The 26,965-nt window shown below is 34.3% G+C and overlaps 1 protein-coding gene across 1 annotated transcript in view; it reads right to left on the reverse strand.

Moving 5' to 3' along the window:
* The window catches only part of LOC142983887 (uncharacterized), a 223,215-nt gene that overhangs the window by 5,264 nt on the left and 190,986 nt on the right, over window positions 1–26,965 (reverse strand). The window contains exons 2-4 of the mRNA XM_076131064.1: window positions 3,953–4,167; window positions 2,381–2,516; window positions 922–1,055 (exon numbers count right to left, since the gene is read on the reverse strand). Of these exons, the coding sequence (XP_075987179.1) occupies window positions 922–1,055; window positions 2,381–2,516; window positions 3,953–4,167 (485 nt within the window). The remainder of the gene's footprint in view (window positions 1–921; window positions 1,056–2,380; window positions 2,517–3,952; window positions 4,168–26,965) is intronic.

The raw sequence follows: 26,965 nt of genomic DNA on the forward strand, positions 1-26,965 counted from the left end.
ACAGCGAACATCTTGAAAACACTTTTGGAATTTCATTAATACAACCCTTCATATTTCTGATATTAAAATATCTTAGAGTTGGGAAGTTTCTTCGTATTTTTTATTTTGTTCTGACCTGTAGAACAATGGGTTTATTCATGAGTTCCCATTCATTAGGGTGAAAGGATCTTTGTTTCGGCTTCGATATCTTGAGCATAATAATTTTCGGTTTTAAAATAATGCTCAAAGACTTTTGTCTTAAGACGTGTTGATTATACTAATGTTAATTTTTGTGACAGTGACCTTTAAAAAATTTATTGTTAAAAATTTGGTCAAAGGTTACAAAGAAAAAAGGTTGACCTTTTGTTATTTGTTTTTCCTGTCTCGACCTGTTAATCAAACCTAGTGTGCGTAGACCAAACACTAATTTGGAATTCTTTTCATAATATCTTGATTTTTATACGACTTATAGGAATATATATAGGTTACTACGTAGACTTATGCAAGATATAATGTGATTTTTATTGAGATTCCCGCGGTGAGCAATAATTTAAATCAACCTACATAGTAGCATAGCAGTGTTATCCGAGTGGTATAAGTTGACACCGCCTACGCAAGTGGTCGACAGTTCGTAACCGAGGCAACACACCAATGTCTTTTCGAAGTTATTTGTGAATTAGAAATAATAATCATTCCAACGGTGAAGCAAAACATCGTGATGAAAACCTTGAATGCCTAAAATTTGTTTAATGCATTTCTTGAAGTCATGCAAAGACCCCAACACGCACTTGGCCAGCGTGGTGAACTCAAGGCCTAACATCTCCTTCTTTCGGGAGAAGATACTTGACCAGCAGTGGAGCAGTAACAGGTACAAAAAAACATAAAAATATAGTAATATTAAATATAAGAAGGTAAAACAGGCTGCTAAGATATACTACTTACTTTATGATCATCAAGTTTCCAAGTTATATTAGGAGCTGGGTACGCTTCGTCGACTGAACAGTTTGCTCTCAGGACGTCACCGCGCGCGTAGCTGCCTCGGGAGATGGTCAGATGTGGTGCTCTGAAGGGCGGGTCTGTGGAGAAGACAGCAGTTAAAATATGACAGACTTTTGGTAGAATAGACCATCTTAATTTTTTAATGAAAAAAAAACTTGGATAGCCGGCAAGGTAATTTTCGAACTATATTTCAATATATTTTCAGTATGTTTGTCAAATGTACCAAATTGTATATTAATACCAAAAATATAATGGTAACTAAATAAATACTCGAATTCACACTTTATTTGATTCTTATTAGTAATTTGCTTAAAAAAACTATAAACAAGTCATTTTGAAAATTTGGTTATCATCTGAAAACGTGAAAGTCTTTTTTTAGCACCATTTTATATTTCTTAAACTGCATATTATACGCACACACCATACATTTTCTTCATATAAAAACAGTCAGTTATGTATAAAAAAAATGTTAATAGAACACACTATCAAAAAGTACTAAGTTCAAAATTAAACATCTATTTTCGTACAATAACACTAGAAACTGAAAGGATATTCGCACAGGTATATCCAATATGTTCAAATAGAACTCACGGTTCAATGTATTATTTGTCACGTACGCCTGAATATCAATTTTCTAGAGGTGACTAGGCTGCTATTGGATACTTGCAACCTTATTCTAAAGGATTACATTGATAGTTCGCTGAATATTTCAGAGGAAATACTGTAGAATGAACAGGGTACATGATCGTATATGAACATTTTGAATAATAATATAAAGATTTTTGAATTAGATTGTCTCTGTGATGTTCGTAAATACGACCGCTGATATGAGGTGTCGGGTTCGATTCCCACGTTAGACAAAGTGCTTAAAATCTTTTCTATTAAATATTCTTCATAGATACCCTAGAGCTTGATTATGTATTCGGTATGTGGCAATATGCTCCCTATTAGAAACGAAAAATGTTGTGATGTAAACTGAAATACTTAATTCTGATATACATTTAAAAATACCAAAAAATAATTAGCCTGACCCCAGCTTCGAATCCGAGATAATTTGTAATCGAATTGTCGTATAGTATAAGCTGTCTTGATTAGGGATTGCAATCCGGTCCACCGGATCCGGTGTTTGTATTTGAAATATTTTCATTTCTAACCATAAATTATTAGTATTCATTCGTCTTTTCTGAGCTAATGAAATTAAGATATAATCATTCTAAGTATTCAAATCATCAGTCTCAGTTATTAATGTAATTATCTGTAAGAACCTACTTACTAGAGGAGAGCATACTAATTATTATCTCACTTATAGAAAATATTTCAAATACAAACACCGGATCCGGTGGACCGGATTGCAATCCCTAGTCTTCATTGAATTGACAATTATAAATTAAGTGGAACTTACCAACAACAGTAAGAGGCGCAGATCGTATATCAGTGTGGAAGAGCGGCGCGTCTGCTGACACCTCGCACTGATAGTCGCCGCTAAGACGCCGGTTCAGATTCACGATCCGTACTTGTTGGTGATCTGACTGCGTTAGCTGGTGGAAGAGGGAAAGGTAATTAAAGTATATTCAGCGAGACGGTAGGTGAAATTACGATGTCCGAAAACTTTCAGGTTTGAAGTAAAATGTCAAAGTTACAGCTTTTTGAAAAAATGGCTGAAACTAGAATTTAATTTGGAAAAGTCTAAAGAAAACTATAAATGATCTACACATCAAGTCAACCAAGGTCAAATTGTATGAGTAAATTCAGAAGACTAAGGTCAAATCTTGATATTTTTTAATCAATGAAATGGACTGATGATTTCAAAATTATCAAACTAAATCATAGCTAAATTTATGAGAAAAAAGCTTACTAAAGCAGTCCTTAACATGACTATAAAAACCGCAATGTTTGAAAATATAGTAGCTTGACTTTTCTAGCAGAGTAAATGAGTTCTTAGTTAAAACAAATCTAAATTATCTCCATTCTGTTGATATCACTGGTGTGCGCTGTGCCTTGAATAGAATGTAATATATTAATCACAAACTTCGAAAAAGCTTGATATTATTCGATGCTTAAATATTTTAGTTACCGTAAAAATTCTTACATTTTCAATCCTGTATTAACTAAAAACTAAATTAAAAGTAATTACATTCAAAGACATCTAACGAAATTAAGTGCTTTTAGTAAAAAGTAAAATTAATTTCGCAAAAGCAAAATATAGTATGTAGTCACGAAATGGAATATTATAATTTCAACGGCGCTGCCATTTCCATTTCGGTTTTGAAATAATTTAAAACTACTTTTTAAGTGAAAGATAAGGCTAGAAAGCAATTTAAAAAAGCTCTGGATAAAGTTTAAGATAAAGTATACATATTTAAATGTATTGAAAGTAATTTAAGAATAAAAGAGCATTTAAATAATCTTATACTAAAGGATAGAGCGTAATAAAATACTATGAATAGGATTTGAAGAAAAGCTAATTTATGAAATGCAAGGTAAAAATATGTGAAGTACTAAAGTCTGAAATAACGGTTCTGATGCATTCAGTTGCACATTTGTATAGACTTCGTAAAATGCCAAAAAACATAAAAATTATAATTTGAGTTATAAAAATAAAGAGGTGGCTTCATTGCTAAGAAAAATTCTACCAGTCCATCTTAGGGTGATTCAAAAATTTAATGAAGAATAAGTCAGTTTATTACAATCACGCAGTATTAAATATTAGATCGAGAAAAAGTCTTTTCGCATTATAGTATGTATGAACTTGTAATAAAATCTCTTTGGCTTTAAGAATCACAAATGAGTACACGGTTCATTAGGTTTCTTTCAGTGAGCTCGTGAGGTACCCAAATATCGAGCATTTTGTGTAGAGAAAAGATTTTATTACCAGTTCATACATACTATAATGCGAAAAGACTTTTTCCCGACCTAATACATGTACTTAAAACATCATTCGGCTACAAAAATCGTAAACACAAAATCAACTTACATCAACAGACGCTCCCGGCAGGGGAAAGACCATAGTTGGCGGCATTTCTCTCGGCACGAATCTGTAGAACTCAGTCTCAGCTCTGTACCATCTGATGGAGTAGAGGGCCGCGTCCTCGAGGTCGTAGGAACACCTGAGGATAGCCGACTGGCCCTCCCCAGAGAGGACTGCGCGAGGAACTGAGATGGTGAGGTTGCGTAGAGACCAGACTCCACCTGAGGAGCAAGAGAAATTTTTTTATTAGAAAACTGTTGGCAAAATTTACCAAGTCTAAAAATTTAACAATGACAATGTATTTATGCATAACAACTTTGTGCCATGAACTTAGCGTCGACAGGCATTCTTACTTGTCCAAATAAATTTTGTTCATCTCGTAATTTTCCTATTTTTTCTTCTTCTCCCTATTTTCAAACGATACAACGATATCGTCCATATGTCAAAGATTAGGAAGCCCAACGAAAAATAAAAACCTCTTAAAAGATAACTGTTTAATTTACATTGACTGTTGTTTTCATGTATGGTAACGAACTTTGACCAGCAATATTTTGACGAAACACCTATAGCCGTCCTTAAGTTTACAAAGATAATACACAACTGTTTAAACCACGTCCCTTTACAGCCTAAACTAGTCTCATTAGTATTTCATCACAATAAAGCCTCCCAAGGACAGACTGCTGTAGTCTGAAATGACCCTTTCAGAATATGATTAATGTGACGCCGTGGAAACTAAATTAATTAATCACATGATATATCATGTTGAACTCGTGTCACAAACTTACTAGACATTGAGTTGGCTGTTGTTGCTTTTTAAATTAGTTTATAATAAATATGTAATAATATTATACATCTATTACTATATTCGAAGGCGCAGACAGCAGTGGAATACATCCACGTTTCGTCACTAACTAAAATTATTATTAAAAGGTTTTAATATGACTGTATTTATGTATTTCAAATATTAATTTCTTATAATATGTTTTTGTTAAAAGTGTAGTAGCGCGATATTCAACAGTGGATGCTATCCAGTATCAAGAGTTTGACATTTAAATTGTAGTCTAGACGCAAGATATTCTACAGTAAGTGCTATCAAGAATCGAGAGTTTGACACTTAAAATGTTTTGAAAAATTAGTTTCTTCGATACCCGCGAGGGGCGCTGATCAGATTTTCATTGTGAGAGAAAGTCACCGTACAAGTTTTAATTCCAAAAGAACATCAATTGAATTGGGATTAAAGTTGTCACTATCGCACTAACACTGAGATAAGAAAGAAAAAACATGGGTTTTGTGCACAAAAAGTTGCTTTTAGTTTATTTTTACTTTGTGGTCGTTAATTTAATGTTTGTAATGATTTTTTTATATAAGATTTGCCAGGGAAATGAAATAACGTTAAAGACATATAAATTAAGGGCAATTAAGGCTTGCTAATAATCGGTTATATGGACAACCGGTAAAAGAATATATAATTTAGTCTACAAAACTGATCAGCACCTCTAGCGTCGTTCATAAGAACTATTTATCTTCAAATCATCATGATATTGTGATGACTTCAATGATTTTGTTAACATACATTTCCTTACACAAGTTAACTTATTTATCATCTCTATCAAATTTTACATAACAATGTTCACGTGTAGGCACGCAGAGAAGATAGGACGTAAATATTATATGAACTTCAATATCAAGCGAATCTCAAAGGACCTGGCATTAAATATTACTTCTATTCATAACGTATGTTCCTTGTACTCTATACTATATACCATGTAAAGCTTGGTGCACACGTATTCTGTTCGGTATCGGCATAGCCGGGCGGCAAAACCGAGTAACCATGTGTAGAAAAATGCCGTTCGACATCACCGTGCCTCAATGTTTCAACCGAAATTTGGTGATGACACCTGAAGGAAGATCGGCACAAGCCGAACTAGTGCAGTAATTGCTTTGAGTCGGTTTTGTTGCTTGATAAAAACTCCCGAACTGAAAGTGCCGTCCCGAATATGTGTGTAGCAAGCCTTAGAGAATCGAGAGCAACCACTAGATATCTTATTGTTCTAAGAATTGCTAGAATCCTCGCCAATTTGGTTAAGCTGTGTTAGCATAGAGAATTTTCTAGCAGTTGAGTTTAGTATGTGATGTAGATATATAAAATACAAAACACATACACTACGTAGCGATATAAAAATCTGAAAAATACGAAACGATGATTTTCAGGCGGTTGTTACCAATGGAAAGTGAGATTTAAGCACACATTTCATTTGTTTTCTAGAAGTTAAGTAAATTATATCCTCATGATTGTTAAAATATGACTGAAAATGTTAAAGTTTCAAATCGGTTTTGCTTGTTAAAATAGTAAAATGAGCAGACGCAGTATTTGACGAAATTTGGAACTCCTGATCGAGTTTTCTTTGCAAAATGGGCCAAATCTTTTCACAAAAAGAAACATGAAGGTAAATGCAGTTTCTAGTTTAACCAGAACTAGGTCTCAGGTTCAATTTTGTGCCCGAAATTGGCAATTTTCAATCACATCTCTTAACTAGGTTTGGGACCCCAATTAATCTAGGGCCACCTGGAATTAAATTAGCACTACTTAAAAAGAAGATTAACCCAAAACCCATTATCTTCGAAAGTGTAACGAATCAAAGAGAAAAGAAAAAATAAGGTATGTACCTATTGTGATAGTTTCCAACGGAAACGATTTCAGAGCTATTTTATGCCAGCGTACTCCCAAAAGCATGTTGCTGTGACAACAGATTTCTTTTTTGAGCAATACTAAAGTCTCTTACATCATTTCTTGAATTTAATGGCAAAAATGGCTTAATACATTTTTATTTTTAATATTATTGACCAACTGTTATCAGCCTAGATTCACTAAATACATGTAAATATTATAATTTCATGTTAAAATCCTCTTTTTCTCAAGAACACTGTTTCTATGTCCTACAAGGTCATGTTTAAAACATTCCCAGAAATTCCCGAATTGTTGATAGTCGTAGAAAACAAACGTAGTCCCTCGAGTGATTCAGAAACAATATTTCTAACGTGAAAGTGTCGTGTGAACTGCGCCCTGGGGGCAGGTCAAGAGGCTTGACCAGGGATGTCGAATGTTTAACAGAATGTAAGGAACATTGCGTAATGTATGATGCTGATGTAAAAAATAAGGGCTTGTAAAACTAGAAAGCACGCCCAGAATTGTTTAGAATTTATTAACATTTACAAGAGATGTAAATTATATGATTTTATTAATTAGGTTTCGTTACTGATTCGAATACATTCATGTATTTCCTTTTTTTTATTTAGCTCATTACAAGGCAGCATAGGCTTTCCTCTCAGCACGCTACTTGATTCTAATATAATAATAAAATATATATTTACTTCATATACACTAACCTTCTTATTGATAAACACACTATAAACCCATTTCAGTTAAAAAACTACTAAAATATGTTTCTTCTTTTTCATTTCGCTAAGGAGTGAAAGAAATAAAACTCTTTATAAGCCTTTCATAACTGTATAAACATATCTTTATGTCTTTTTCTATCATTACGTATCGGTGATGATTAAGTAGATTAATTTATGTAATCACCATAGGATTATTTCGTATGCCAGTAGTTTATCATGACCCCGTGGTCCCCATAAAACTTTGTCCACGTCACAAAAACTTTTATTCCCAAAAACTCCTGAACTACGGGAATTTTCCCATAAAGCATCCCACTTTCATCCCCTCATTATATTTTACGAAGCCAAAAATGTTTCATATCGCAGCAACCCTATCAATCTAGGGGTAGAGGCGGTCACTAATCACCACGCCACACCTGCTCGCAGGTATCCTTCCACTCAGATAGCACACTATACACGATTGTTTTGATTTACCATTGATACATTGCGCGTATTGTATCAACATTGAATACTGACGCTACTGTTCAAGCAGCAATGGATAGTGAATTAATGTGTTGTGTAGGAGGATGATTTATAGAGGGATTAGGTGGAGGTAATGTGACGTAGTTTGGAGATTATGGGTCTCTCCTCGTAAGTGCCAACTAAGGAGGAGGTACTTATGTTAGTTGTCGAAGAACGGATTTCGTTGTTTTTACGTCTATTTGTAAGTCAGTTTTCTTGGAAGTAAAGGTGCCTGCAAATGTCAAGGATATTGCCGATCCATGTTCAAAAGGTTGTTGTCAAGGTACTTTGTTTTATTTATAAATATAAGTGAGTCATAAATCTGCGAAGGAAATTACACAAATACATTATGTACACCTGTATAGATTATAAGGTAATTCAGCGGCGGGCACAGACATTCAGTTTTTTTACTTTCTGTAAGATTTTGTAAAATTTTTTGAAGCCTGGAATTTATGGTTAAAAATGTTTAAAAAACGGGGAAAATATATGATCCATTCTCTTTTTTGTGACAAAGCGTAGCAGCGCGAGTCAGCTAGTTAATAATATTAGTGTCCATTAACAAAAAGACAATTACACAAGTTAAGCTAAATCAAGATAATTTCAGTTACAATCAATTAAGGTGTGTGGGTCTGCATAATCTCATAGTCATTAGGGTCTGTATGTTCGCAGCTGAGAAAACAACCCGGGACTTGCGGTTAGGGACATTCCACCCCCACTTTAACCCCTTGTGGAGATCGGTTATTATCGCGTGGAGGATTCGAATTATTTAATTCTCTGTTAAACTTTTTCTGTGACATAAATAAGTAATAATAATTGTACTATTTACAATTATATTATTATTCAGTATTTAAAAATCAAAATACATTGAAGACTTTACTTTTACTTTTGATTTTGTAACGTATCACTCGATGTAGTATTATTTTTTATGTCTTTGGTTTTTGAATTTAATAGACTGTGTTTTGATATATTATAGAAAATATTTTTTCCTACAAATCTTGTCACGTCACGGTTAGCCAGAAAATAAAAGTTCTTCAGTTTCATCATCAAAGTCATTTCCATTTACAATACGGTAGATATCCCGTCGAAATAAGAGCCTCCCTCTCTTTTTGAGTCTGTTAAAAACGACATTAATTGCAAAAAAGAGTATCAGAAATCAGAAATTTTTATTTGTGATACATAGGTATATAGTGTTACATAGTTGGTCGTTGAATTAAATAAAGTACTCTATGATCGGTCAGTTGAAGACATACAAAAAAAAACTCATGCATTACAATGTCAGAGTAAATAGGTGCTTAACTACATTATTATTGGGAATTATTTAATTATTCGAAATTGTGATTTTTTTAAAATATAATAAAAGCATTTAAGATATATTGTGTACTAGCTGACCCGCGCAACTTCGCTTGCGTCACATAAAAGAGAATGGGTCATAATTTTCCCCGTTTTTGTAACATTCCTCGTTGCTACTCCGCTCCCATTATTTGTAGCGTAATGATATATAGCCCATAGCCCTCCTCAATAAATAGGCTATCTAACACTGAAAGAATTTTTCAAATCGGATCAGTAGTTCCTGAGATTAGCGCGTTCAAACAAACAAACAAACAATCAAACAAACAAACTCTTCAGCTTTATATGTAGATTCAGTGTTCAAAAATCAAAAGTAAAACTAAAGTCTTCATCGCATGTACCAGATACAATGAAGACTTTACTTTTACTTAAAAACTCGATGTAGTATCATTTTTTCTGTCTTTGGTTTTTGAATTTCATAGACAGTGGTATTTTGATAGGTTATTGAAAACATTTTTTCCTACAAATCTTGTCACGTCACGGTTAGCCAGAAAATAAAAGTTCTTCAGTTTCATCATCAAAGTCATTTCCATTTACAATACGGTAGATATCCCGTCGAAATAAGAGCTTCCCTTTCTTTGTAAGTAGGTTAAAAAACTACATAAATTGCAAAAAAGAGTAGAAATTTGCTTACAAATGTAGTAAAGTTATGTAGTAACTATGAACTAAGCTCATACAATGTGCCTTTAAAACATTGTTTTCACCAAAACCAAGTACAGTATTACTAACACCAACACCTAAAAAGACCTTACTCCATTACCTGAACCAGTTAACCGTCACCTCAACACAACTGTACACGAAACTCAGATATTAATAAAAGCCGAAACGAGTTAAATAACAACTCCGAAATACGGTATTCATGTAGTTCTCACTCTCGCAGAAACTCCGTACATTTAAACGGCGGAACTTTTTCGCCGCTATATTTAAGAGTAGGTATACTAAACGGCATGTAAATTACAGAGCATTACGCTTGTACTGTGGTTTTGTTCGTTATTTCTTGATTTATTTTGTTGGTATTAAAATAGTTGGGAATGGATTTAACGAGTTTGTAGGTATATGAATTTGGGGCAGTATTTTAAGTTACAAATTTTGCTGCTAAAGTGGGGTGTTTAATTCATGTTGCCGATTAAGCGATTAGCTGAAATTGTTCTAAATAAAGATAGATACATACCCGAAGGTGTAAATACTTACACGTTTCGCCATTAAAATATGATTCCAGCGTTTTAGGGGCAAGTAAATGCTTGTAATAGTTACGATTTTGTCTGATATAATTCTACTAGCTGACTCGCGCAACTTCGCTTGCGTCATATAAGAGAGAATGGGTCATAGTTTTCCCCGTTTTTGTAACATTTTTTACTGATACTTTACTCCTATTGGTCGTAGCGTGATGATATATAAGCTTCAGCTTCATAATACTAGTTTAGATTCGATTGATGTAATAGCAAACTTGACCACTAAACACAAAATAAATAATTAAAATTGTAAATATTTTTCTTTTCATGTCGTATTCTGGCCTCTGCCAACCTCTTTTGGAAGATATGATTATTATGAGTGTAACTATGAATGTTTTTTTCTTTCTCCGTTAATTATAAATACCAAAGCACATCCTTGTTTGTAATGCTTCACTGTCATTGAAATAACCAAATGTAACACATAGACCTTTCCATTCAGTCACACAACCCTCATCAACACCTTTCAATTAAAACCGCATTACACCCAAAAACCCCATCACGAAAAAACACCACATCTTCCGCAAAATTAACCCGGAGATGTGCCGTGAGCTCGTCAAATTGCGCGTTCGTTTGAAGCTAATGAACGTAATAAATGTCTGGCAGTGTTCGCGCGGGCGTCGATGTATAGCGAACATTCAGATAATGACCGCGCCTCCTCGCAATAACTGGATGGCTTGGTAATGGTTCGATATGTCTCGTCCGCGAATGCTGCGTTACGTTGTGGCTTTAGTATTAGCTGTAGCGATGAACATTTTTGATTTGTTTATATGTGGATAAAATAGATATAACACTTTACCAAGGAAAAAATTGTTTTAAATACATAAAATTCTTGATACAGTAAATGCATTTGTAGAGTTCGTTACATAATGGGAAAAATTGCATTCTTGATTTTAACCTTCGTACCCAAACGACAAAAACGGTACCTTATTACTAAGACTACGCTGTCCGACTGTCTCACTAGGCTGTATTTCATGAACTTTGATAACTGGATAGTTGAAATTTTGAACATCAAAATAATGTTGACTGATCCTCCCATACCAAAAAAACACAATTTAAAAATGTCGAACATAGTCAGGTTCTGAATGAATTAGGTTTCACTGTAATCATGTAAAATCACAACATATATCACTTAAAAGTGTTTCGTATTTTTGAAGTAATGCTTCAAATCGCTAAACGCTACCTCTTTCACTCACACCTACACATCAATGCCTATACAGGGTGGTGAATTCTCTCCACTCGATATACACAGTATAGTGTAAGATTGACGCGCAGATATCACCGTCATGTGTTGACTAGTTGCGAAGAATATCGCTTTGTTTTTGTTTCCTCTTTTGTAAATAACTAGATAAAGTTAACGGAACGTGAAGAGATTAACTAATGACTATGTAGACTAATACTAGGTACAAAAATACTAATTCTGTCGTAATTATTTTGATACTAACCTACCATAGGTTCAATATCAGCAAATCTCCTATTTCACTTTTTTTGGGGTTGATTTCCGAAATATTTCCTTTACTTGATCCAGAATCTACAATCTTAGAATAATCGATGTTTGTCTGTCTTTTACACTTGCATGACTAAACCGCTGAATTGATTTTGATGAAATTAATTACGCCAAAAGAACGTTAGGCAGTCGAAAGAAAGAAACTGCCGCTGCAAGGCTGGTGTTTTTATTTTCAAAAAATAACCCCAAAAAGAATTAACACGTTTTTTACTAACCCAAATTCCACGTCTGCTAGCACATTCTTCTTACGATAGCAATAAAAAATACTTGCTATAAAAAAATCACTGTAGAAAGCCATAGTAAGTCAGTTTCCAAGTGACTTGAACAAGAAGATTAGCTAACTTTTTGTTAGAATGCTGAAGACGTGGCCACCAAGTTGTGTCTTCGAAGTTTTGCACTCAAAGTAATAAAGTCCTTTACAGAGATGACTGTGTATTGCTATTTTATTTATTTACTCCTTGTGAGCTCTGAACGAAGAACGCTAGTAGTAATTATGAAGCTTGATTCCTAATTTCTGTAAGTATGTCAATAGTGGCCTGGAGTGTGGTAAAGTGTCATTTATATGGCAATTAACTCTTTGTTAATGGTAAAACGTGAATGTAATTTGTATACTTCTGCTATTTCTTCAGGCGTGATGCTGTAAGAACAAAGCATCTTATGGTTTTTCGTGTACAGTTAACAAATTTATGTAATTATTTATATCAATTCGCTGACATGTTGTTTGGTTTGGCTTGCAGAGTGGTTAGAAAAAATAAGCTGCCATCCATCCGCACTTACCTTGTAGTACACTAGGGTTGTTTCTTACATATCACACAAAATAAATAAACAAATAATTCACTTTCCCACCACAATTAACGCATAGACCCAACAATGAACTCCATAAAAAACCCGGCTCAAATTTAATACCGCGTCAATTTTGTCATACCTTCATTAGACCCTGAATGTTGGTTCATTCGTAAAACATAGCCCAACAGAGGAAAGTCCCCGTGTATCTAATTGGACCCTTTATGTCTACTGTAAGCCTTGAATACATGGGACTTGTATTATGGGAATATTCTTCCGTCTTCAACTACCTGTATCCTAAATTTCATCAAAATCCATGCTTAGCCCTAAACGGATAACAGCCAGTGTTTGTATAATATTGTAAAGTAAAGTCCTCTTAATCTGTGTGCCTGCGATAAATTTAAAATTTATAGAATAGATCTCTTGCGGTGATCACGCAAAAAAAAAATATTTTATCCGAGTGAAACTGCGCCGCTATTACAATATAATACGAAAGCATGAATACATAAAAACCATGTTTGTAATCTATCGTCTATAGTAATCGATATTAGCAAGCGATGACGTAATCAATTTATGACGTCACTCTGTGGACAGTCTTATATTTGTTTGGGTTTGTTTGACAGGGATCAAAGCGTCTTTGAAGTTATTCCGAAAGTGACGGATTGGCAGTTTTACGGGCTCTTAAGAGTTATAGGGGTTGAAAGTGGGGTTGGCAAGGTAGGTAATTTATTAGCTGATAATATGGCAAATTTTGAATGGGTAATATTAGATTCTAAACATTTTTAGTATGTCGCCTTGCGTGACACGAAAGTAGTGTACTTATAACTTTTTAGATATTGTATTTCTTCGACAGTTTACGACCTGCCTGCTAGCCTGTCCAGCTAGTGCCAATCATTCAAGTAAAATATATAGAAAGTTGCGTTAATCCTCTGAACAATTTATCAAACCAAATATTTTTCGCAAATATTAAAATCAAGTCATTCATTCATTTAGGTCAAATGCTGACACTTATGATAGTCAATGATACAGAAAGTGAATTTACCGCCATTTCGGGAGGTAGGGCCAATGCGAAGAGCTGGCAAGAAACTCCTGGACATTCTTTTTATTAATTTCTGGGTATTTATTATGGGCTACCTTCCGGTTTTCAGTATTTCATTTTATTTTTTGGTTACAAATAGTTGTCTATATCTTATCCAATGATAATATTAAACACCATAATATTATCACAATTAGCTCCACTATTTTGACATAAATATACCTTCAAATTCATAATAAAACAGTTAAAAATAAAATTCACAAAGTTAGCAACATATTAAATTCGTATTGCAAGTATATTTTTATTTAAATCGTACACGGAGCTCATAACAAGTAGGAACGTAATCGGCTGAGACGAGACGAGAGTGCGAACTTGAGTTTAATTCAGTCGGATTCATTTCCCCCAGTTCCCCCCACTTCCGCCTCCAAGCCATTCGGTGTCGTGTGACAAGGGACTTAATGCTTGTTTGTATGTTTGTTATTGTTGTGTCGAAGGTGGATAGTTTTAATCAAATTGGGATGTGCATTTAGCTACCAAATGAATTTCTTCGACCTGTCTGAGAAGAAATGTATGTACATAATATATGACATCTCACGAGGATTTGAATCACACATTGACGAAGGAAGTGTAAATGTATGCTTTGTTTTAACTGAATTGATATTTTTTGAAAGTTGTACGTAAAAAAACCTTAAAAGAGACATCGCTGCTTTTACTCCTATTATACAATTATTATTAAGCATATTATTACATAAACATGTTACCCATCTTTTTTGGGTAAGGTACCCATGAGCTAAATAGAAGCAAATATATTTTTACACTCAAGCAAATCCTTGGAGATATCCAAGGCATATCCTTGGTAAGATATATTCAAAAGAACTTGGAAACGAACCTTTTAAACAATTTTGTCAATACTGTAATTCCTGTACTAGTATGAATATTGAAACAAAACCACAAACTAATTATTCAGTCACCACAAATAACGAAGTACCAGCTGTAGTTAATGTAAATTATACGCAAGTTCAACCGCACGCTGATCAATTATTAACCGCTGTGACAATTTAGACCGGCCTTATTTTGTAATACTACGAACTAGCTATCAAACTAAACAGGAGAAATAAATTAATTATAAGTCATAAGTGCCCAGCTTGTAAAATGCGGGTTTTTTCAGAATTAGGATTATAATAACCCTGTTATATTTATCTATTTCTATGTTTCTACAGCAACTTACATGTCAAAATCAAAAAATTGATTTATTTAGGTCAAATATTGACAATTATGATACAATTATGATAGTCGTTACAATTACTGAATCTCCCACTAGCTCAGAATGGTAGAGCCTTATGAGAAGAGCTAGCAAGAAACGCAAGGCCACTCTTTTTAGTCGCTAAAAGATTTACACAGTACATTTGTAGTTTCTTACGCGCCCTCTAAAGCACGGTCACGCCCAGTTCAATTACCACTTTACGGTCACCCATCCAATGAATGACCGACCCAAGGGTTGCTGAAACCACAGATCGCTTACCCACCAAATGAGCACAACTGGCTAGGGTACCTAGTTACACGTGGATTCAAAGATAACTAGAACAAAAATCTAGTGAGACGGTTCCACAGATTAAATAGTTCATAGACATTTGGGCTAAAAACATCCCAAGCACCAACTACAAGGAATTCTGAAGAATATAACGATGTTTATTTTCAACTTCTTGGTACAAAATGCTTGAAATACGTTTTCTGTGAAGACATTTTTAGTTCCATCTGAAGGTTTCTGCTCACAGTTATTTGGTTTGGTGGCAACCGTAAAGGAATATGGTAGAAATATTTTTGAAATTCAGACATATAAAAAAATCACGCCCTTTTTCCTAAAGTGTTGGCAGAAACCAAAGAACGCCACTTGGTAAATATTATTATTTTTAAGTCTGTGTTAAAATAAATCTATCTAAATCTAAGTAACTGTTCAAAAAACATCTAAAAAATTTAATTAGTGAATCTTAATTCAATTATAAACCATTAACGAACGCCAATTAGACTTCAGCTAGTCTCAATTGAATCAAATTTTATTCTTTGTATATTCAATTATTCAGATGAATTCTCGCGTTAAAATTTTACAATCTAGTTACATTGACACAATAAATAATACCAACTATGTAAAAATCTTGATTGTAAAAGAAAAAATGGAGATGCTTTGCAATTTTTTGACTGTATGGCCTTTTAACTAAAACAAAAAGTAAAAAAAAAAAAGATATTCAACAAAATATCACACTAAAGTTAGATCACACAAAAGATTCACGAACTAAGCCACTATTCACGTTATTATTTTCTAACTAACCCCAAGACAACCTTACCCATCATTCCTTCATATTCTAGAATGAACTCATCCATAATCAGACAATACAATATTCAGCACGCCAACAACATCTGTTCAACAATCGTAATTAATCGATCATCGAACAAAACTTCATATACAATACACATCATCTCTTCTCCATCATAATTTACACCTTTCAGCATAAAAACAACCCTATCTCTATCAACACAAAGATCAAAATCATTCGTAACATTATTTAATTACATCACTCTGTCATCGCCTCCGACGTATCGTCCCGATTTTATTAGTTTAGTCACATTCATTAACTGTTTAACTTTGTAATCTGACAACTGATCTAAAGTTCACTTTGTTGGTTTTAACCCTTCGGTTAAAATCCGAATTTTGATAGTAATTTGATGTAATCATTAGTTTGAGGTCAATTAGATTAAAGGACCCAGAGTAGACCCTTGGGGTACTCCCATATTGTTTGAATACGTTTGTTTTAGTTAAATACAGATTCGTTATTAAACGGTTTTTGATAGACAAATGTTTGTTTTAGTTTTAAAAATATAGTTATTATGTTATTTCGGTGAAAATGGGTATCTGGGGGCTTGTTACAATTGTTAAAATAAACAAATTGATTGAATAAACATGGTTTTAGAAATTGGTTGTTAAATTGCTTAGATTTGTGATAATACCTGAACTTCTAAAATAATTGTTAGTAAACATGTATTGATTTCGACAGACAAAAATGAAACGGGCATCAAAATGTAACCACATGAGAAATTATGACACGTTATCTATTAAATACGCTATCAAAAACCTACCCATAAGAGAATTAAACTGCTTCTTAACAATGTCTCTTTTTACGGATTTCCATCAATCTAATATTGATAGTGCCTTCACGATTTATCACTGTAGAAAAAGTCATCATCACCAAAAATCTATTTCAATAGTCAATATTCCCAATAATATACCAAATGAATTAGATAATAAACGTTCCAAAAAACCCAATTACTATCACTCAACAAATGGATTACAGAAAATAGTCGATTGTCTTCGTAAGTACCAACTTATTACGCCATTAGCCTCTTAAAGGCTTTTTTCTTGGCGAAAATAAACGTATATGTCTTGCCAATACCATTAGAATTGTTTTTTATGTTATTATCTGGTGTATGTTTGTCGATGTGTAAAAGATTTTTGAGCGAGAGTTACTGTTTTTCTGTATTCCTTGTTGGACCGTTTGTATTATTGTTTTTGTAGTCTGTACTTAATGTAAATAAAGTTTTATATTTATATTATGTGAAAATGTTTTGTAGAACTCTACAATTCTAAAAGACTCCACCCCGTTTTCACGACTCCTGAATAAGTATTTGTTATTTACTCATCACATAGACTGTTGACTACATTCACTGTCACTATATCTATTAGATAATTTATCCTTAAGTTGTGAAACTCTGGCCCTAATAAGTGTCATGAATCAGTAGTAAGTAGTAAGCAGATAACAGTCATGAATCCTTATTAAAAAAATCTTTATTCGCAATTCCATATATTTGAATCAGTCTAGTAAGCCTCCATTGTTTAATATGCCTTTGAGCGTTAACACAGATCAGCAAATTTAAAATCTTCCCTTCAACAAATAATAGACTTAAATCTGATTCTACAAGCAATACTCCTTATTGTAAAACGTTATCTAAATCAAGTCCTCCCACCGTGGGAACACTATCCAGAAACTCTTCACGGTTCAGATGGCAACAGGTAAATGAGATTATATCCACTGATTGGAAATTAACATGCAAATTGTAGTATGCAAATATAAATCAATATTGATTCGAACAAGAGCTAGGGAATGTTCTAAAGCATGATGAATTGAATCGCACGGTACACTGCCTTTTATATTGCTGATTCGACGTTTTGATGAAGTACGTACTTGGAATATTTTTGCCTTTGGCTGGAAGGTAAAATTGAAGGGTTTCTAGGTAGGCAGAATTACAATACTGATTGGAAATTTTCGGTGGTCTGGCATCGTTCTGGGTATATGGTTGTGTAATTGCACTTGTTCCTTTTCTTCTTATTCAGTTTTTGTTAAATACAAAATAGAATAGGGATTAAAAGCTGTCCTACGATTTTCATTACAAAAGTTTTATTTTTAACACACAAATTATAGAAATACATTTCTCATGCCTATTGCTGCACACATACTACAACGGTGGTTTTCTAAATTGCTTTCACATTATATATTAGTTGTGTTGAAAAAAAAATCTAATTACATTTTTTTTCTTATATCATTTATACAGAAAGGCCATATTTGAACAGACTGCCTCCGTGGCGCAGTGGCTTAGGTCGCCACGCCGCTCTGCGATCTACAAATAATTGTTTCGGGACCGGTTGTACTTTGTGCCCGTTGTTTGTATGTTTGTAGAAGTCTCCACAACACAAGAACAATCATTGTTAGTGCAGGAGTTGTCTTTTATAAACTAAATTAATATATAATGGACAATTTGTCATCGGTCCAGTGAAAAAACTTTAGTAACTTTCTTCATCTTTCTATGAATGCTGCAGACTATTATTATACCAACTGATTATTCTGCACCGGACATTCATATTCTGCTTACAAGCCTATATTACCTGTCTATAGTGACAGTTCCTTTGAGCAATCAGCCACTGAAAGCAAGTAATTAATACAGCACATCACGCTACCAGGATTTAGATAATTGACAATTATTTACTATAACAGGCTGTTCGTTGTACTGTTATAATTAGGAAACTGACCTCCTTTGATGGAAATGATGTAAAGCTATACATCCCCAACCCACAATTGTTCAGCGCGCTGGACTCAAGGTCTAACTCCTCCCTCATTACGGGAGAAGACCCTTGCCTAGCAGTGGGACATTGGGCTATTTTTTTTTCTTTTTTTTAGCTGCTGTTATTTAATACTTTATAGATTCGTTTTTGCTTTATTTCGATCCCTGAGTTTTAAGCTTTTAGGTACGGAATCCTAAAAATGAATTTGTCAGTCTTATTGCTGGGTGGTTGGAGACTTGTCCTATCAAAGAAAGGCAGGAGTTATTTAAAAAAATAGAACAAGAAGTGCAGGCCACCGTCTACTGCATAAATAGAATATAAATATAATTGGTCAACTCACACACGGTCACTTGATTCCTAACTAAGCAGAGCTTGTACTATGGTAAACAAATAACTGATAAACATACTTACATAATTCTAAATGCATACATATATAGATTTATAAACATCTAGGCTCTGAACAAATATTCGTACTCATCACACAAAGATTTGTTACGGCCTTTGGTGGTGGGATTCGAACCCACCACACGCGGCGCTACGGTATTGCGGCGATTTTAACTACTGCGCCAAACGTGCATAGGATTGCGTGTCATTGATATTCTTAAATTTGTTCACCTACGCCAGCCGCGAACCTTGCATACAAGTCTCTCTACTAAGTTATCAGACCAAAGTAACTGCATTTAGCTAAGAGCATCTCAAACAAACTAGTTTGTTGTCCCCAGACGACTATTATATTGGTTCAAACTATTTGGTCTTGAAGACCTCAACGCAAACATATGGCGATTATCCGACAAACGTTTGAGCCAATGTTTGGCGTCCATGCAATTAGCGAGTGCGGTTAATTACACCAATGTTTGTGTATGTTTGTATGTATAATTGGATTTTGGTCAGAAGCTGTCTCCAATTAATCATTAGGTAGTTGGTCAATATAAATATTGGTTGTGTTCTTCGAAGGAAGTGATTGATCTCATATATCTTTTGACGAGTTCTAGCGTATTTTATTTAGCTATAGAGTGAAGAATATCTCAGAACTAAGAATAAATTACCCACCACTATATATTTTTAATCGAATTACTTGATATAATAATATAATAATATGTCAATTGAAGCAGCGCCCCAGGCGGATATTGTAAGAACGAATTAACAAACCGTTATGATATGTAATCTTTCTTTCTTCTTTCTTATGGTCAACTTAGTATCAATGTTGTTCAAGCCGCCCGAAGGCCTTTGACGTGGCTTAACGACTGTTATCTTCATTGACAACAACACGGACCAACTTTTTACGTGCCCTCCGAAGCACGGAGACGCCCAGTTCAAATACCACTATGCGGTCACCCATCTATGGAATGACCGTACCAGGAGTTACTTAACCCACAGATCGGTCACCGACCGGTGAGTGCAACTGGCTATGGGTGCCTCATGATATGTAATGTGGTACTCGAAACAAAACCAATGCAATGATATCAAGTTTAAAAAATCAGTAATAGCATTATTAAGAATTAAGAAATATTGCCATATTTAAAAGTATATAATTTCACTTGCTCATACTACGCGTAGTAGTGCACATAGTATCTTATTTTATAACTTATATTACTTTATCTACCTACTTATTTATTTTGTTATTTTTCTCTAGAAAGGGCCTTTGCTCAACAGTAGCACCTGCTCATAAAATATACCTCGAATCGTTAACTAACCACCAAAAAAACAAATCACAATATATTGAATCACTAAATGACTACCTAATAATTTACAAGAACATAATAAGGAAGTAGCCAAATAGTAATAAATTGAAAACAAATAACTATCAAACTAAGCGGTCATTTAGCCACGGAAGTTGTTCCGCTATAACAGACCCAGTAAGATGCTCTTCGCACTCCATAATTGGCTGTTCCCTGACCATTTGATTGTGTTAAAACATTGATAGTATTGTTGTTACTGCCAATTTCTGAATAGTCGGGAATTAGATAGCAATTATTTTGTAATGTAGTTTTGCAATGTGGTTGTGGTAGTGAGCAACCTTTTTACAAAGAAAGTCGTGTATTTGATTCCCAAGAAAAACTATGCATAAAAATTGGTTGTTTCAAATTTAGTAATTTTGTGCTAAGGTCTCTAAGACGTAAACCGTTTGAGAAGCTTTTCATTGAGAAAAAAACAACTGCTTTGTTTTGAAAAAATACAATATACTATGGAAATACATACCTATTGAAGCTGATGCAATAAATCATGAAGTAAATAACGTTCCAGTTCCAAAATCAAGAATTTAACATATTGACCTATCCGAGAATTGAACTTGTGCCTTTTTGATGTACAGTCCGTAATAGTATTTAATTACACTTTTCTTAAAAAAACAATTATATCCTTACAATAAAATATCACCTGTCAGAGATGGCACTCTACCTACGAAGGTAATCGTAATATTATATTACCCAAAATATTGTCCTCAATAGAAATTTATTACATACCTGGCTAATAATACTCTCACTACATACAAAATAGTGACGTAACAATAAGGATGTCAAGACAATCCCGTGAATCTTAGAATCCCGGGAATCAATGATAACGATATTACTTAGCAGCGACCATTCAGACGGATTCGTGCTTGTATCATACAATCCTATTAATTGCTACGTAATTGCGATTTGCTGGGCACACACATGACAAAGCGTGTGGAATTCGAGTATTGATATTTAGATGCATTTGAGAGCAACGGATTGAAGATTTATTTTGAGTTTCGATTATTTGTCGAGGGACTAATTTCTTTTTGATATTTTCATAGAATATAAATCTTTTTTTCTTATTCTTTTCCCGCAATATGTGTGGTCAGCACAACACGTTTTCTCTCAAAAAACATGCTGTCAAGAGTATTTGGCTGATGTTTTTAAAACCTACTGACGTCAACCATCATAGGATATACGCTATCAAAATGGCGATGTTAATAAGTCGAAAAGTGACGTCACAGTCAATATTCAGTTGTGACGTAATTAGAACCTATTTTCCTCAAAACTTTCATAAGATTTTAATAAAGTCATCTGTTTTTTAAAGATAAATATACGTGTTTTGTTTTGTGAGGAGCTCGTGACTTAGTTAACAACAGCCGCGCGGATCGATCTCTAAGGTTAAGCCATGCTTGCCGAGGTTGATTTGTGGATGGGTGACCATCTTATACATATCGAGTTCCTCCGTGTTTCGGAAGGCACGTTAAATTGTGGGTCCCGGCTGTCAATTTCGAAGATCTTTGACAGTCGTTAACAGTAGTCAGAAGCTTGAAAGTCTGACAACCAGTCTTACCGAAAGGTATCGTGTTATCCCAGGAAACTGGGTTGCGGAGGTCAGACAGGCAGTCGCTCCATGTAAAACACTGATATTCAGCAGCATCCAGTGAGACTGGAAGCCGACTCCAACATAGCTTGGAAGAAAGGCTAAGCTGATATATATATACGTGTTTTGTTTTATCTGTCTAACATAATATAGTTTTGAGACGAAAAATTACATTGAAACATTTAACCTTAAAACTTTCGAACGCTAATAAAATACTTAAATCCATTCCACTTTGAGAACAACGAAATTGAAAATACCCTTGAAAATCAGCATTTACGAGTAAAACGGTTACCGGAGTAAAATTTTAATCGTTCAAACAAAACTCACTATTATCAGAGAGATCTGAATTTATCACAAAGGGACTTTCGAAATTAGCCAAATTTTAATCCACCGGTGGAATACTAACAAGATGGTTGAAAAGAGCCGTGTCGGCGTAGGGATGGGATCATTCACCCCGGGATGAATTCCGGGAATGTAAATTTATAGTCACTAGCTGACCCGCGCGGCCCCGCACGCGAGGCTTCCTATTTTAACCGCAAAAAGGATGACTGTAAAAAAAAATATTAAGAACAAGTATCTCAACATACAGTCTCGCGCGAACTGCCGAGGTGAGCGCACGCGATAAGCTGAGATCGATTTTGTTCGAGCTTTCTATTTTCGCTCTACCCTCATATTTTATTTATTACATGTTACGCGATGGATAACATAGACTTTTGTGATTCAAGTGGAAGCGATATAGTGGAAGAAGAGATGGTGAAGGAGCGTGAGCAACTAGTTGAGAATCAGAATTCGAAGGGAGAGGGAAAAAAAGCAGATAAAAGAGTACGTTCGGATAACGAAGAAATAGTGGAAGATGAGGAGGGATTTATTACAGTGCGAAGGGATAAAAAGAGGTTAGCGAGGAGGCCATCAATAAGTTCTAATTGTGTTGAGAATAATATGGGAACAAGTAAATCAGTAGCTGACAAAGTAATAGTGTGTGTAACATCGAAAGAAATTTTACCCAAACCTTTTGGCATGGCCAAACTGTTGAGAGGAGAAAATATTAAAAATATTCTTAAAATACAGTATAAAAACCCATACAAAATTCTCATTCATTTTGAAGATCGAAATGACGCGGAGAGTTTGATTAATTGCAACAAGTTTCATAGTTTGGATTATAGATGTCAATTTATAGATGAAATTAATTTGACGTATGGTGTGGTAAAACACATTGACTTGGAGATTGAGGAGAAAGAGATCTTGGAAAGTATTGAATGTGAGAGGGAAGTCGTTTCTGTCAAGAGATTAAAAAGGCAATCGGATAATGGAGAATGGATTCAAAGCGAAACTATTCGCGTTTGTTTTAAAAGCACTACCTTACCTCCGTATTTGCTAATATACGGATGTAGGTCTATGGTAGAATCGTACACGTTTCCCGTTAGCCAGTGTTCGGGATGTTGGAGGTTCGGACATCTAATTAAAACTTGCCCAACTAAGAAGCTATTGTGTCCCAAATGCGGTGGAAATCACAATAATTGTGAAACCATTAACTTTAAATGTATTAATTGCAAAGGCCCGCATATGTCAATGAATAAAGTATGTCCTATGTTCAAGAAAGAAAAAGCCATCCGACAAATCATGTGTGAGGAGAACTGTACATATAGAACAGCAATGATGTTATATTCCGTTAAAATTGATTTGCAACAAAACACAGTATCTACACTACCTATTAATCTAGAAGATAATACAACTCAAACATTCCAAACCCCACTATCTGTTGACGAAGGAAAGTCATATAGAGATGCTTTATTGTCACAAGTTTACAATCAAACTGAGCCGACACATTCAATTAACAAAAAATCTTATTCGGGTGAAACAAGTCGAGATTTTATAATAAAGGAGTCTGCTACCTTGCAAGCCAATACAAAATCCAAAAAAGCAACCAATGAACGAGATGCGGTTTACGCGGCGGCGGTGCAATCTGCTGAGAAAGATCAAAATAAAGGAAGTACAGAAGGCCAACAGACAGAAACACCTAGGAATACATTTAACTTCAAAAAGTTAATGGACAAATTAAATGAAATTGTTTTCTCTAATTCGAGTATTGCAACTAAAATTAAGTTATTATTAAGTATTATTTTTGAAGAAATCGTTCAGTATGTTTTAGGTTTCGTTAAAAAAGGAGATTTGACTAAGAAAATACTTTCTTTGTTTAATGATGGTTCATAACACATTACGGGAATTCTCTCTTAATATTTTGCAATGGAATTCGCAAAGCATTAGGCCCAAAATCACTGAGTTTGAATCAATTTTGTTTAAAGATCAAATACACATAGCTATAATCTGTGAGACATGGTTAGATGAACATAGTTTATTAAGCATATCCCAGTACAATATTTATAGGAAAGACCGATGTGATGGGTATGGGGGTGTAGCAATTATGCTACACAAATCTATCACATCTGAATTAAAATTATCTAGTATCCATAACACGGGCATTGAAATATTGCATGTGAAGATTAATAATTGTAAATATCTCGAAAATATAGTCTCAGTCTACTGTCCATCCTCAGTCCAAACGACGCAAAGCGATTGGGATGAGTTGTTTTCTTTGTGCTCTCACAGAGCGCTTATAGTTGGTGACTTCAATGGGCACCACTCCAATTGGTCCTATAAAACCGATGCAAGAGGCATACAAATTATGGACTCGGCGCTGGAAAATGGGTTTATATCTATCAATGATGGTAGTGCCACTCGGGTTAAAAATGTGGGCAATTTATTACAACAGTCATCTCCTGATATCACCTTTTCTTCATCCGATATAGCTATTCATTTTTCTTGGCGAGTGTTGAGCGAAAGCTTGGGAAGTGATCACCTAATGATAAAAATTAAAATAAATTATAGGGATTCAATTAATATGTTTAGTAAACGAAATTATAAAAAAGCTAATTGGTTGGAGTATCGTAAAGATATAGAACGGTTATTTCTTGACATTGATTTTAATATATGCGACCCCCAGATAATGTATAGGAGTCTTATTTCCATAATTAATAAATCTGCTGATAAAAATATCCCTGTAATTAAGTGTTGCAATAACCCACAAAATAATTTTAAACCTAAGCCGTACTGGGATCCTCATCTTTCCAAAGTTGTAGCCGAGCGAAGGCTTGCGTTGAAAGAGTTTAGACGAAACCCGACGCCGGCTAACTTAGCTGTGCTGGAGAATAAAATTTTGAAAGCTAAACAAGAAATTCGACAAGCTAAGAGAAATTGCTGGCAAGAATTTTGCAGTTCTATTGATGGCAATGTGACTTCATCAGAAATGTGGCGCAAGATGAAGTGGATGAAGGGTTATCGACAAGCTGGTTATTTCGTACCTATGGATAAAAAAATAGAGCTCTTGCGCAGTCTAACACCTGACTCAGCTCTAGTCTCTAAACCATTATTTTGTTCAAATAATGCTTTATTAGAGACGGAGTTTATATTGCAAGAATTAGAGTCATGTATTAAAAAGAAGGATACCGCTCCTGGAGATGACAATATCACGTATTCTATGATTTTTAACCTTCCAAATGTCGCTAAAATATTTTTACTCCGTATATATAACATCATTTTTAATTCTGGATGTATTCCTAATGAATGGCGTAATATTAAAATAGTGGCAATACCTAAAGTAGGAAATATTTCAAAATCTAGACCAATTTCGTTAATATCTTGTCCATGTAAGATTTTCCACTTGATGCTGGCTAAAAGGTTAGAATGGTTCATCGAACATAACAGTATATTATCCCCCAGTACGACTGGTTTTCGGAGAGGCCGATCATGCTTAGACTCACTCGCACAGTTAATCACTAATATACAGATATCTTTCGTTAAAAACACAACCACCTTAGCGTGTTTCTTAGATATTGAGAACGCCTACAATAACGTCTCAATTAGCAGTGTGGTTAGAATGTTAGATGACCTTAAAGTGGGCAGTAGAATATGTAACTATTTGTGGGAATTTCTTAAGGAAAGACATTTAATTGTTAAAAATGACACGGATGAGAAGGGTGATGTCATAAGATGGACGAATAGAGGGCTGGCACAGGGAGATCCGATCTCACCTTTGCTATTCAATATTGTAACTTATGAAATCTCAAATTTTTTCTACAGTAGTAATTTGATAAAAATATGTCAATACGCCGATGATTTCGCGCTTTTTGTTAGTTCAGGGAAAATAAGTGACGATGTCAATATTATGCAATTATCTTTAAATCATATTGTAGAGCTGATATCTAAAATAGGCTTAGAATTATCAGCGTCTAAATCACAGGTCTGCTTATTCAGTAGGGGACATAGAAGGCAAAATGTTCAGATATATTTAAATAATATTCCTTTAGTAGCGACGGATAGCATTAAATATCTAGGTGTTTGTTTAGATTCTTCACTTCGGTGGGGCAAACACATCAACTTACTTAGTGAACATTGTCAGAAAATATTAAATATCCTAACAGTATTAGCTGGTTCGAACTGGGGAATGCATCCATTACACTTAAGACGTTTATATATTGCTTTACTAAGAAGTCGAATAGATTATGGCTGTGTATTCTATGATAGTAGTATTAAGTCTCGATTATATAAATTAGATAAAATTCAAAACAAGGCAATGAGAATAGTAGGTAGTTTTATTAAAACTACACCAATTCATGTGATGGAAAGCGAGTTGTGTTTACCCCCATTACATATTAGACGCAAATATCTGGCATTTAAATTCTGCCTTAAGGTAAAGTCATTTTCCAGTTGTCTGACAAATAAATGTCTGTCAGAT

The sequence above is a fragment of the Anticarsia gemmatalis genome, chromosome 25, assembly GCF_050436995.1.
Source record: "Anticarsia gemmatalis isolate Benzon Research Colony breed Stoneville strain chromosome 25, ilAntGemm2 primary, whole genome shotgun sequence".
Lineage (NCBI taxonomy): Eukaryota > Metazoa > Arthropoda > Insecta > Lepidoptera > Erebidae > Anticarsia > Anticarsia gemmatalis.